Genomic DNA, 14505 nt, shown 5'->3' with positions numbered 1-14505 from the left:
AAAAACCAAGTGGATGAAACAAAAGAAACGATATTTTAATCGGTTGTGAGAGGAGAAGATAAAAGAGAAGTAGAAAAGAGAAGATAGATAGTAATTCCTTGAATTAGGTAACTCGTAACTTACGGACTAGGCCCAAAATCCCAAATACTGCGAACCAAACCCTCTCCACAAAACCACAACACTTAAGTTGCTACTGCATCTTCCCTTCCTGTAATCACTGAGCATAACTTAACCACCGCCATTACAACCGCTACCACATTCGCCGCCGTCATCAATGGCGTCGGTAGAACACGCGACACTTCAAAACGGCATAAAACTGGCCGTCAACATCATCGCCACCGATTTCGGCAACCCTAACGCTGTAATTTCCTCCCTCTTCATCACCTCACACGTTTTTTTACCGTTATTTTAATTTAAATTTGATTATACTTTGATTGTTTATATTCCGATTTTGTGCAGAAAGTATGCGAATGTTTATTACGAAGAGGATTCCTAACAAAACCGCAAATATCAAAGTTTACGGAACTTCCTCCAGACAAAGTTAAGAATTGTCTTCAGGTGTTAATTCAACATAATTGCGTCCAAGCCTTTGCTCTTGAACAAGAAGGTTGTTTCTTTAAGTTTTCGCTAATACCATACTCCCTCCGTTTCATGAATACCTTTCACTTTCGTATTTGTCGAGAATTTCTAGTAGCTTTGAGTTATGCATACTACCTGTTATTCAGTTATTCCCTCCCCCGTCCCAGTCATTTGTTTACCTTTGATTGAAATACCCTGGACAAAGAATAAAAATGGTGAATAAACGATTGAGATGAAGGGAGTAATTATTTCAGTGTTTTCTTTAGTGAGGAGAATTTTGAGCAACCATGTTGAATATGAGATTATTATTCCCTCCGTCCCGAGAAAAAAAGATTACGCATCTGAGGTAGTACCTCAGATCTTGTAGTTTTTGAGCATATACACATTTTTTTTTTGAGCATATTACCATTTATAAATATAGTTTTTGAGAAATATTATATTTTTTTAGTGTAACATTTTAGTAAATGTGCTCTAAAACTTTATACTAAAGCAGAACTCAAAAACTTTAAAAGAAAACTCAGAAAATAAATAATAAGAGGTACTACCTCAGATGTATAGTCTATGAACCGGTCCGTCCCAATCTTTTTAATTCTATGTGAGAGCCCCAGCATTATTTTAATCAAATGCAAGCAAATGATTAGGACGGGACAGAGGGACTAGGGAACAACGAATAACTTCCTCTATGTATTGGATACGGAAGAAATTAGTGAATTGGAGGGAATGTATTATAAAAAGTATGGGGTATATATTTTTGTGTTTCATTTTTCGATTAATTGACTTTGTTTTTCAATTTGCGTGAACATTTAGGGAGTAGTATATTGATAATTGATTGACCTTGCTGCAATGTATGCATTTTGCACCATGTTTAGAGGTAGTATGGTAATGATATTTTATGTTAACCAAATTAGCCAAAATGTAGTGGTGTTTTCCACTTGTTAGAGTCGTTGGCGAGATTGTGTATCTTGTAAATCAAATATGAGTGATTATCGTGAATGATAGGGTGATTGGATATGAGTATTTTGTGAGCCTTCTCTGTTACTTGTTTATGGATATATCAATAACGCATTACACATTACCATTTGGATGAAAATAATGAGCTAATAAGTATCTATAGTTTTTTTTTGTGCTGTTGTTTATGATGATTCTGTGTAATGATATCGTTGGCTTCATGTTCATAGGTGGTGGTAGAGATACTACAGTGGTAGTGACTCAGTATATGGCTTTGATCGACAATATTATTCAGCGTTTAAGGTTTGCAAAGTTCATTACTGTAGTCTCCAAGGAGTTGGATAAAGAAGTTAGTGACTTTGAAGCGTTGCTTCATCCCTACCCTTCTCATTACATTCTTGTTATGATTGCAACCAAGTTATAACTCGGCGATGAAACATAAGTGCATCTACTTCTTCTTGCAGGCTCGAGAGATTCTGGAAGGATTGCTGCAGCATGGCCGTCTTACACTGCCACAAATTCTCGACAAAGCCATGGAAGATGCAGGCAAGTCTATATGCATGTTTGTCATTAATTTTTCACTGAACACTAGGATTGTCTCGGTCCAGAGTCTCCTGACTACGATTGATAGAGTAAAGATTTTAGATTTTCACTCACTGTTCATCAGTTTCTATTCGCCATTTTTTTTTTTACTACAGATGGCTATTGCTGACTAGACGTGACACTGATCGTAGTAGATGTTCTGTTTTCGTAGCAAAAGTAATATCATTGATGATATATTGATAATAAATACCCCTGGGACCTTCACTTGAAGGTAAAAGCTGGTTAAATTAAATAAGTAACTACTCATTAGCTTTATAAAATGGAAAAGTTATTCCACAAACAACTAAATTAACTATATTTGAGAGAGAGAGAACGGAGGAAATGTTGACCATGAAGTGAAGAGAGAGAAAAGTAGGGCGAAACATAGGGTTTAGGAGTAATCTATAGAGGATCGAGTGTTGTCAGTAAGGGGTATTGGGCCAAGGTTTCTAGTACATAAGGTAAGGTTCCATATCAAATGTTGTTAGGATGACGCAGTCTTCAAAAAATGCAAGGATTCAATTTTCAAAAAATGCACTAGGTGACATTTTATTCTTGCTTTACAAATAAATGTGTCTCAATTAACATTCAATATTTGTTGGGCCGCATGTGTGGTGGAAAATGTACAACTGCAATGATCTAAGAGATGCAAGCTATTTCCATCAATTTTAGTCGACTTTGGCGATCCTTAGTATTCACCTTCTTTTGAAGGCATTATAATAAAAGCAATTTACCATTGTTGAATTAGCTGTTAAGCTCTTGTTGCTTGGATTTATCTCAAAACTGTTGTAGAAGTTGGCTTGGTATGTTGAGCTTAATAAGGTCATGCTCATGCGTTTATGAGACAGCTCTGTGCAAGCTTTAAACCTAGCGGTAGTGAGATAAAGATCCGATTTAATAAATAATGAAGGGTTGTTGAAGATGGCGCTGAAACAACCTTTTCCTTCTCCTGTGGACTAAAGGAATGTGATTATTCTAGAAAAAAAAACTTTCTAGCATCTTATTCCCCACACTATTTGTGTTCAATCAAGTAGAACTTACGGTAAACTTAAAATTGCCAGGATGGTAGTTAACCCTAAAAGTTAGCATACTTGAAAGCTTTGCGGTGGTGTCAGGTTACCGGATTTACACAATTAGCTTACAAATTGCAAATATATTTGCTTGATTTAGCAAACTAGTTCGCCGAATTCACGAATTGATTCGTCTGGATTTGTGTGCATTCACCAAAATTAGCAAACTAAGAGTGTTTACATTGGAAGCTTACAAATTCAATTGGAACTAAACCCTATGTCTTGAAGCTTCACTCCGTAGTTATTGGTTTAGACTAGAAGAAACTAATGCTTGATATTGTATTAGTTCTATGAAGTAAATGAGTGAAAATTTTACAAGATAAACTTAATATCAATAAACAAAGAAGGAATTTAAATATCTAGACAATAATACTACATTATTGCTACTGATATACTGCAAATAGGAGTAACAAAATAGATTCTAAAAGGGTGAGAGAGCTGTGAGTTAGGCAAAAACTTATAAAAAGGAACATCCAAATGCAAACGAAAAATGTTTGAATGGCAACACCCACGTGCTCTAACTATTAGACAAAATAATATTAAAATAATAGGTTTGTAGTAGGATCATGATATGATTTTTCTTGTATTCAAGCTGTTTTTTCAATATTATATTGTGTTCTGATCATTGTTATAAAATTGAGCGTACTAACAATCTAACATAATGAATTTGTGTATCAAGAGCGAACCGTGTATTCGTGTAAGGTATTTGTATTGGGGGTATTGCAAATCTTGTCACCCTAAACTGTATGATAAATACTTAATGCAGATTCTGTTGTTGATTGTGTGCATATCGTCAGATATATAGTAAAATGTATACTATATATCAATTATTTGTCTTTGTGTTGTTCTCTCCATAAGCACTTTTTGGTTGGCCTTTGTTAGTTGAAGTAGCAGTAGCGGCCTTGTAGGTGGCTAGGATATGTTGTATGGAATCTTTATGTGAAGAATGCATCATTATTTCTCTATTCTGTCTGGACCCAGGGAGTGATGCCAATCGAGATGCTTACAACGAAAGCTTTTGTAAACTTGTGCGTAGCCGCTTTGTGGAACGTTTCCCTGCTCCAGAACCATTTATTCCTTTACCAACTGACGAAGAGAATTCTAAGCAATCACGTCCCAAGGCTCGTAAGGTAGCTTTTGTCTGTTTTTTTCTTTCCCGCTCGGCTTCTGTTTGAAATATTAAAAATATACATGTAATATCAAAAACTGACATGCATTTCTCCATAGAATAGAACTGAAAGTAATTACAACTACAGCAGGCACAACTTTTTCAGTGGTTAGCTTAAATTGTCGGCCTCCTCCAATCCTGTTACCTCTTTCCATCTTCCCTCTCCTTCTTTCTCTTTTATCTTCCTCCCTCACCGCTCCACACTCGGAGCCGTTTTTGTTGTGATGAGTAGTGGTCATTTTTCTGGCAGGTGTTTGTTGGCGCCTGAAGGATGTGTGGTTGGTGGCGTCTGAATTAGAGGAAGGAATTTTCTGGTCTCAAAACTTGGTGACATGATGTGAGAATCCTTTTTTAATTGTAGTGAAATGAGGTCAAATTTCAAGGGAGGTATCTGGACTTATCTTGGTTGATTTACAGACAAATTTCCTGGGTAATTGGCTTCAATTTTGCTGAGATTGTGAGGCATTTCTGGATTTGTTCCAATGTTGCTTCAAATTTTGCTGCAGTGAGGAAGCAACGGATGGAGTGTTGAAGGTTAGCAATGGTGGTTTTGGGAAGGTCTTGAAAGTTGGGAGAGAGATGGTAGTTATGGAGGTCAGGCAAGGTGGTTTTGGACTGACTAATATGTTGATGAAGGGGCAGAAACAGAGGTGGTTTCTGGGCTGTTTTGGGGGAGGAGAAGTGTTGGCTATGGTGGTAGGTGTTTGTAGTGTAATGGGCTATGGTGGTCGAGAAAAAAGGAAGTTATTAAACAGTTTGCAAAGATATAATAGTCATTTTCCTATCCAATTATATCAACTAAGGGGCTTAGATTAGATCTGTGGTCGCTCTCACATGTCTAAAAGGCGGCCTTGTCTACACATTGGTACAGTTGCAGACTGCAAACTGATAATATACGCTTCCCTACATTTAGGTAATATCTTTCTTCGTCGAACAGTCTCAAATCTTCTAAAGGGAATCATAAAGTGTTTCATCCCTTACATCTGTTAGAGGAGTTGGGGTAACTGGGTAAGCAGTATATATTTATTCTTCACTTCGTCGTGCTTTTTGAATACAGGCTAACTTGCTCCAAATATATGAAGCTTGTCTAGAATCTCAGAAAATCCTTTGATTTTAAATTTAAGCATTGTTCTAAATCGAAATTGACTGAAATAGAGGGGTAGGCGCATAGGTTGAGTTTTGGTGCAGTGTAGTTCTAAGTAAGCTAAAGCTTTAAATTCAGACACTTTGTTTGACTTTTTCTTATTCATGTTACAGTTTCTTGTTCTTGTTCTCTTACTAAAGATTTAAATTCAGACACTTTGTTTGAAATTTTCTTATTCATGTTACAGTTTTTTGTGAAAGAGGTGACCTTGGAAGAACGTGCTTTGGCGGCTGCTATTCCTATGGATGCCGAGAGGTTTTCCTTATTAGATGAACATGATGGTGACTCTGACGAAGACAAAAATGGGGGCAACGTTTCCGGTTCAAAAGTTGGGGAGAAGGTTTGTTTAAACTTCGTTCCTCTTGGTCTAAGTTGACCGTACAAGTTACAATGCTTTTTATCTAATTATGTACTGCTTCATTTTGTAGCGGAAGCGAGATTCAGTTGAGTTAGCTAATGAACTTGATCTTCTAAAGGCCAAAGGAGAGCCTCTTTGGCGAGTTAATTTTGAAGAGTTCATCAATCGCCTGAGAAAAAAGGTAATCTCTGCTTTTGAAATATTCTTTCTATGCCTTTTGGAACGCTCTTTTCTTACAACATTTCTCTTACTCAAGGCCTGTGTGGAGTATGCCAGAGCAACCTATGATAATACTGCTGCTGTGATCTTAGAGTCCATATTGAAGGGAACTAAAAGCACAGAAAATACAGGTATGCCTGATGACAAAAACACAGCCCTTCTAGATATAACCTTTTGAGCTAATATCGCGCACCAGATGACGGAAAAGACGAGTTCATAAGATAATAAAAAACTGGTTTAATTGATAATTTAATTGGTAAAGGTGGTGCTAAACTCCTCATAAATTGCATGGGCCACTTGTGAAACAGATGTACCTTGTTGAGGGTGATATTGAGTTGTTCGCTACAATTGTTTCCGTACTTTGGGAATGGGGGTTAGATTACTTGCTGGCAGATCAATCTGGGTGCGGCAACAATGCCTTAGATGCGATGAACATATAATTTAGAGTTGATGATCATATAATGAAATGACTGTTCCGAAGAAATACCTTTGAAGTAATGAACTTATTGATCCGAACAATTACCTTTGAAATCGTGAAGTTATTGGTCAGAATAGCTATTCAAATTTGATGACCATTATTGTCAGCAGATTTTGAAGCCTTGCTATTTAGTGATTTCAAATTATATTACAGGGCCTACTAGATTAGTGTTATCCTAGATTTTGTGTTTTTAGTGAATTTAAGTACTGTTATAGAGAAATGTCGTAAGTGCAATGTTTTCTTCTTTTGAAATGTTGCAAATTTTTTAACACTATGAAAGCTATTAGTTTGCGACCTTTATAATGTCCAGAGACGAGAATAATGAAGGATGCCATGGCGATCAACAAACCTGGTCAGGTTGTTGATGTTGTCAAATGAAAAATCCCTGGATGCTTTCCTGTCTAAAGTTGTTTCTGTTTGTATTTCTCCTTATTTTATAATTATATCGCTGTCGACGCTGTGTGATATAAGTACTGCTCCACTGTGTTATCCTGTGTGGTTGTAAGCTACTATTCGTCTCTATATAAGGACACACTTTTTTTTTTAATTATATAGTTGCCTCCTGTTATAATGTTAGAAAACTTCTTGTTTTTCTGTGTGCTGAACTTGATATCAATCTCCTGTGGATGCTTTACTGTCTGCAGTGTCCTTGTCTCTAGACTCTATTTTCGAAGAGGTTGTTAAAAATGAAGGCCCTGCTATGACCTTGGAACTAGTTAGGTGCTCACTTGAACAATTGCATTTTTGTTCTGAAGATGACGACGACGGATACAGCATAAGTATGAGTTCTTCTGACTCAAATGTAGTTTATCCTCTCCCCCTCACTGGAAGTGTGAATGAATTAGAGCTGTATTCATTTGTTTTTTTTTTGTGTCTTTCCAGATTTGAAGGACATCATTGATAAAGCTCGCTTAGAAGAGGTAATTTGACTTCCCTTTTCTGTTGTGCATTTTACCTTTTGAATTATCTGCTTATATATTTAATTATCCATTTCGGAACAGGTTGAGTCCCTTGTATTAAAGAGGTATGGACATGACGCTTTTAGAATTTTCAGGTCATTATCAACTGGGCGTGCACTGGATACTGATCAGGTAGTCTATTGTTACAGGACTTAGCTTTACAAAGGTCCTTAATTTATTGTTACAGCATAATTCGTCAATGATTCGTGTAGTATTTGATATTTTGATTTGCTATCTCTAACAAAATGATAAATAAATGTGCGGGAGAGTAATCCTTGTACTAAGATAAGGCTTTTTTTTTTTTTTTGAAGTGATCATACTATGATAAAGATAAAGACTGCTGTAGTTGTATTCATTCATGATATTGTGTGCTGATGCTATCCCTGGTGTTCTTTATTTTTATATCACCTTCGGAGGAATAAATTATGATTTATGACTTTAGACTTTTAGTTACCCTACTCGCATCTTTAGGTACTTCTCAGGGTGAGCAAAAAACCCGAGTACCTAATCTAGTATTATAAGTCCTATATACTAGGAATTAGGAAGTAGGCACCATCAGTTCCGGACCAAAAGCCCATAGCTATGGTACCATTACTGTTAGAGAACCTCAGGAATCGCTAGTTAATGTTGGTTCTAGTGACATTTTTTTGAACCAGAACAGATGGGTCCAGTCAAGTGGTTGCAGTTCTGGGTAACAATACTAGTTAAGAAACTTGAATAAGTTAGTATTCCATTGTCAATTTTCCCTGTCTCTTTTTTCTCCTTTCCACTTTTTTCATCTCGTGAGCATGTACAATAGAGAGGAGGATATCATCCTCTTGTTTTTTCTTTCTTCCTCTCTTCTTTTGACAAAACATTACTCTTACCCATCCTTTCTACCTTATTTTCCAACATCAACATCCTCTTCATAATTTTTTTTCTAGGTTCACACAATAGAGAGGATCCTCTTACCCATCCTCTATTCCTTTCTACCATAAATTATACTTCAATATTTTATAAATTCAAAAAAAAAAATTTGTTAACACTCCACATGGAAAATAAAGAGTTGATGCATGCATGGAGGTCCTCTCTATTGTGGAGTGTTAACAATTTAATTTTTTAATTTATAAAATATTAAAGTAGAGACTAGAGAGGATGGGTAAGAAGATCCTCTCTATTGTGAGAAAAATATAGAAAAAAAATTATGAAGAGGATGTTGATGTTGGAAAATAAAAAACTGAGGTGTCAAACAAAGAGAGGGAGAAAGAAAAAAATAAGAGGATGATATCCTCCTCTCCATTGTACATGCTCTAAATTTTAGAGGAAGTAGTGTTCTTCCTCTTACTAGGGAGGATGATCTTTGTATGTTCTTCAATAGAGAGGACCCCCTCTTTAGAGGAAAGAGAGTGTACAGTGTAGGAGGGTCAATCCTCTCTATTGTACATGGTTTTGCTGAATATGCGTGTCTTCTTTTGTTAAGAAGACTCTAGATTAAGAATTGAGAGTTTTAGCTGAATATATGTGTTGTATGAGTTTGTTTTACGATTTCTGACCAATGGATGTAAACTTGTAATAATTTATCATAAAGACGTATAGATGAAAGGATTTTTGAAAGAGAAAATGTGCTGAGAAAAAAATTTAGGGTACCTGGAGGGTCCCTTATTAAATTAGATTATTTTTAAAGTGGATATAGTTTCTTAGCTCAAAATACATATCAGTATGACAGTATATGTATATAACACACACTATGTATTGGTGTGATTATGATGTATATAAGCTAACTATAATACTATATGATGTCTCTTGCAGGTATCTGAGAAGACCTTGACAGACAAGAAGGATACACCGAAGATTTTATATCGGCTTTGGCAGGATGGTTTTCTTCAAATGGAGGTAGCTTAAACTTCACGTGTTAATTTATCTGCTTCTCTTCAATAGACAGAAAGCAGCATTGTATTAGTTCAAGATGTCCTATTTCTTCCTTCAATTGCGCTGAAGCATTCACTTGAATATTGCATATGTTACCTCAACAAGAGTTGCATGCTTAATTTTTTATTGCTTTTATTTCCGCCTTAAGATAGTAGGCGTCATTCTCAAGCAAAGATAGTACAGGCCGTTACAATTAACTAGGTGTCATATGAAGTGTTATTGCATTATTGACATTCATCTGGACTTCTACTTTTATTTATTATTTTCTTTCTCAACCAGCTTATATTCGTTACCTCTGGTGTGTGTTACATATCAAGAGAAAATGTCCTTCTATTGTACAAGATACTTTCCAACCCCTTGAACGAGAACCTCTTTATAGGCATTCTTCAGTAAAAGAAAATAAAGAATGTATAAGATTCATTAGAACCTATGTTGCAACTCTTGAATTCATCTTTTAAGATCCAACTAGTCTTTCCTGAAGTGATCATATTGACTTACTAACTGTGTTACTCAGACTCGGCAGAGAAGTGTCGTATCCGACGCGTATCGGAGTGTCGGACACGTGATTCTAAAATTGAAGTGACACGGGGATACGGTCAAATAAGTGTCTTGACTATTTTAAAGACACCGATACGACACGTCATTCTTTATTTTTTCTATAAATATATTATAATAATATATAAATATATATATAATGTTGAGAAATAACAAAAAAATATAGTCTGTACAATAAATCTAGTAAAAGAGTAAAGGTGAGGAAAGATAAAACATATTAAAATATTACAATTAATGATAACAGCTGTCATTCAACAACTTTTCACACTTACTTTTTTTTAAAAATGAAACCCTAACACATCCTATTTGCCTTTCATCAGCCGCAATACCCAAAAGTTCCTCCATCTCTCTCTCTCTCTCTCTCTCTCTTTTCCCGCTACTCCTCACACCCAATCAATCAATCAATCAATCATCACTGTGCAAAGTGTCGAGAGTCGTGTCGAACTCTGAAGTATCCCAGGCGTGTCAGGTGTCGTATTAGGTGTCGTGTCGTGTCGACACTCGACACTCCACCTACCTAAGGTGTCGGAGCTACACTGCTTACTAATAGATTTCTGATGTGGAAATGAATTGTTGTTTAGAACCTCTCTACTAATTACTAAAACAGTCTGCTCGCAAATTTAGCAATGATTAATGTCCTTTGAATTGTTTAAAATGTGCAAGTATTCTACTGCACATAATTGATTTAAAACAATAGTTATATCTTCTTTGGTGTGGCCCTCTGATTTTTTTATCAAATTTTAGTGTATGAATGAGAGATTGATTGACTTCGGATTAATTTTATAAATAACTTTATATAAATCAAGGAATGCTCTGTTGTTTTACATGAATTCTCACGTGAATCCTGAAGCTGATTGAATTGTAAAGTTGCACTAGTTATCTTGTGTTATCACTCTCCGCTAGCCATAATTCGAAATTTGAATCAAAGAGGGAAATCAACTACTCGCAACTGAGCTTTACTATACTGAATATTTAAGTACATATTGCCTGTTGAGTAACTTCGGTTTCATTTCCATTCCCTCTAGTTATTTCCTTTTACATGATGATGCGGTCGTAACTAAAGTAATGTGAATACGTGTCTGATTTCCACGTTCTCGAAGAAAATACTCCAGAAGTGCAGAGTCCAGTGTGCTTGCCCGGTTGTTCTTGGGCCCTGAACTTATTTGACTTTCTCTTGGATTTGCTTTATTTTCGCTTGTTTTCGTGTTTACATTATCTGCCCTTATACCTGTTTGGAACTTTGGAAATGACCTGGATCATCATGATATTAGCAGGTGTCAACATAACTTCTGTTTTGAAATTCGGTTGAAATTTGTTTTAGGCTTTTCCTTCAAGCATGCTATAAGAATTAAGAATGGTGTTTTTGTACAGTTTCTATTTGGTGTAATTTGCGATATTTTGAGGACAAAAGTATTAACTACAAAATCTCTGTACTCTGTTCATAACAACCATAAGGTTCTAGGTTGTGATGTAGTGATGGTAAGCTGTAGGGTCCATCTTCTAAGTTAATCTTCTTTTCAGTTTTGCTGCTGATATAATACTACCTTTTACCCTCGAAAAAGCCTTATGAGTCTTCTTTTATTGTAGAAAATAAGTATAACAACAGGGCAGAAACAGACTAATATCCTCTCTTGGAGCGTAAAGATGGACAAAATTTGGCGTAAGGTTCTTGATGAACTACACCATGCTGCACTTAATTTGAGCCTGCGCTGTACCCATGAGTTGGAAAAGGATCGTGAGGTAATATTTACTAATTCCATGTATTTTCATTTGGCTTTGAACCATGTTGGTTAAAACTTCTTTTCACCCATGTACTATAAATTGGCTGTGCTTTTTTTTTGAGGACAAAAGTATTTACTAATCCTCTTTCTTTTTTAAATTCTGGATTATCCTCATCGATCCCTCTTTGGCACTTACCCCCAGGCCGCTTGCCCCCTTGTGTGGACATGCGGGAGGGGGCACAAATAAATTGACTTTTTTTTTCTTGGTGAATTAGCGGTCATTTGATGCACTTCTCGAGGAAGCAGCCTCTTTGTAAGCTGACGCAGGGGTCAAGTTGTGTACTCCCAACAAGAACTTCGTTTTAGCATGGAGTTTGTAAAAAAGAACAGAATAAATAAAAAACACTTTTTCTCGATAGTTCCACAATTTTCTCTAACAGCTCTTGCTTCTACGAGAACTTCATTTAATGGCCAATACAACAACAACAACAACAACAACAACAACAAAAAACCCAGTGCCACAATGGCTTCCGCAAATTGTGAGGTAAGAGGGAAGGGGTGGGGGGGAGGGGGGGAGGATGTACGCAGCCTTGCCCTTGTGTTAGCAACACAAAGAGTTTGTTTCCGAATGACCCAAGATGAAAATTGCGTCGAGAACTGCATCAAAGGACCGTTACTTCACAAGAGAAAGAAGCGCGGCCACTTTAGTGAGCCATTTTGATTTAATGGCCAATAATTGCTGTAATTGTTCATTTGCTTGTTATTGGTTCGACTATTCCTCCTCAAATGATCTCCCTCCTACAAATCAAATTAAAATCCTTGCTACGTGGTAAAATTTTGGAAGGTATTGTGGTATTCTAACAAACCAGTAGGCCTTGTCTGGAAAGGAAAAGAGGAGGGAAAAGGGAGGGAGGGGGAAATACGGAAGGAAAAGGAATGAAGGGGAGGGAAAGGGAAAGGGAAGGGAGGGGAAGAGTTTTCTCCCCAAATTTCTTCTTTGTTGGAGAGATTTTAATTTCCCTCCACTCCAAATGCCTTCATCATCATTTTGCTAACCAAACAAAGGAAGTCACCTTCCTCCATTTTTACCTTCAAATCCCCCAATCCAAATACACTGTTAAAGACAAAGCATTCTTCTTGTAAGTCATAGATGTTTTGATTGGTTGGATATTCGGAGAATGGTTGGTGAAATTCCCTACTAGGTTTGTTAGTATGCTTCAATTTGTTTGATAGCTTGTGAAATTTTGTTATCAACAAAAGTTTGGGTTCTTGTTCGTCAGTTAAAGGTTCAATTTGGCTTTGACCTATGTTACTTTAACACAATACTTAGGCTGCTTGCTCACACGACGTTCTTTCCGATATGAAACTCCTACACCTAGACTTTTTTTTTCTAAGCCAAAACTTTATTTTTCTCACAGAATTGCCCCATCCAAACATGGAATTATCCAAACATGGAATTGTGTCAGACACATGTAGCCTATTAAAATTTGAACTATAGACTTAGACCTTAGAGTTTGCTTATGGATTGAGCGTTGTTACGAGGGTCAGAATTCTCAAACTAACTCCCTGAACATATCCTTGGAAAGTTGGAATGGTTCGTTCTTAAACCCTTTTTCTTAGTTTTTGAAGAAAATAGGTGTTGTTTGTAAGAAGGGGATTGGTGTTGTGCTTAATCCGTAGTGTGCTATGGTTTTGCATTCTTACTCTAGTTTCAATATATTAGGCTCTTCTACATTGATACCGTTCTTAGTAGGCCGCTTTTTTATGTTGTACAACCTAATGTCTTCTAGGGACATTTTAAGATGCGCGGTTGGTAAGTATAACACTAATGTGCCCATTTCCCATGGCACAAATAAGACTTGGGGGCTAACCTCCGTTATCTTTATAGAAGGCTATATTTCTAGTCTTCGTGAATATTTGGGTGGCAAAAAGATCACAAATTCAACTCGTGTTCTCGTTCGTTGTCTTAGGCTTAAAATTGGATCCATGGATGCCGGTAAGTTTTTTCAAGTATTTCACCCGACTTTGCCAACTGTTTTTTTCCAGATAAGCAACATGTCCAAGAGTGCTGACAAAATGATGTCTAAAGAGCTTGAAAGCAGACTTCGACGAAAGCGAAAAGTATATTTTGCCCTAAGTTCTTCTTTGATGGAGCTAGATGATGCTATCATGCTCTTCAGCAATTTTCCTGTTTGAATTCTTCGACTTTATAGGTTAAATCTTGTAATTATACTTATAGAGTGGAACCTATTGAGATGCTCTTCTCCTTACTTTTAGATTTGTTAGCAGTTCATTGTTGGTGGATTATTGGACCAAAGCCGTGTAGATCTGCGGCGATCAAGTACAACTTTATTTATTTATTTATTTATTACATCATCGGCAGATTAAGCCTACTTAATACGGAGTATACATTTGACATAAAAGAAATTCGAGTGGACTTGACTCTAGGGCTGTTCACTCAGTGGTCCGGACCAAAGACCAGACCGAACCAGACCAGACCGAATTTTATTTGGTCCGGTCCACGGTCCACCTATTTACTCTATTTTGGTCTTGCCTCGGTCTTGACCAAACCGAAGATAGATCATGACTGACCGGGACCGTGGACCGAAGTTATGTAAGAAAAGAATATTTTAAATTGTAATATTATTGATTTTATTTTCTACTTTGTTTACACGTATGAAAATAATGTTGTTTATTTTGATCGTTACGAACTTCTCGAGTTCTAGTTTTATATGTTAAAACATGTCGATGACAATAATATTTGTGATGGGGCATATTCTGCATCCGCTGACCGAGTCAACATATTGAGCAAGGTC

General features: G+C 36.5%; 1 protein-coding gene across 2 annotated transcripts; it reads left to right on the top strand.

The window, feature by feature from the left end:
* The first annotated feature begins 121 nt into the window (after positions 1-121).
* Positions 122-14036, top strand: LOC141656632 (uncharacterized). Of its 2 annotated transcripts, XM_074463591.1 has the most exons (15): positions 122-361; positions 460-607; positions 1758-1876; positions 1992-2073; positions 4161-4309; positions 5679-5831; positions 5920-6030; positions 6106-6199; positions 7191-7325; positions 7429-7466; positions 7548-7637; positions 9294-9377; positions 11556-11708; positions 13736-13917; positions 13955-14036. In XM_074463591.1, exons 1-14 carry the CDS (start codon positions 275-277, stop codon positions 13883-13885), a joined length of 1593 nt encoding a protein of 530 aa, XP_074319692.1. In that variant the 5' UTR covers positions 122-274; the 3' UTR covers positions 13886-13917; positions 13955-14036. The 2 variants fall into 2 exon arrangements, 1 of the variants encoding a protein (XP_074319692.1); XR_012548542.1 differs by having other exon boundaries at positions 9294-9916; positions 10519-11708; positions 13736-14036.
* Positions 14037-14505: the final 469 nt, after the last annotated feature.

The sequence above is a fragment of the Silene latifolia genome, chromosome 5 (assembly GCF_048544455.1).
Source record: "Silene latifolia isolate original U9 population chromosome 5, ASM4854445v1, whole genome shotgun sequence".
NCBI classification, from domain to species: Eukaryota; Viridiplantae; Streptophyta; class Magnoliopsida; order Caryophyllales; family Caryophyllaceae; genus Silene; species Silene latifolia.
This window is presented reverse-complemented; position numbering and strand designations above follow the sequence as displayed.

Bases quoted from the DNA above. Each gene is read 5' to 3' on its own strand.
- LOC141656632 (XM_074463591.1), top strand. From the start codon at position 275: ATGGCGTCGGTAGAACACGCGACACTTCAAAACGGCATAAAACTGGCC. The intron at 608-1,757 runs GTTGTTTCTTTA...TCATGTTCATAG, and splicing joins CTTTGCTCTTGAACAAGAAG to GTGGTGGTAGAGATACTACA. The intron at 9,378-11,555 runs GTAGCTTAAACT...CTTTTATTGTAG, and splicing joins ATGGTTTTCTTCAAATGGAG to AAAATAAGTATAACAACAGG.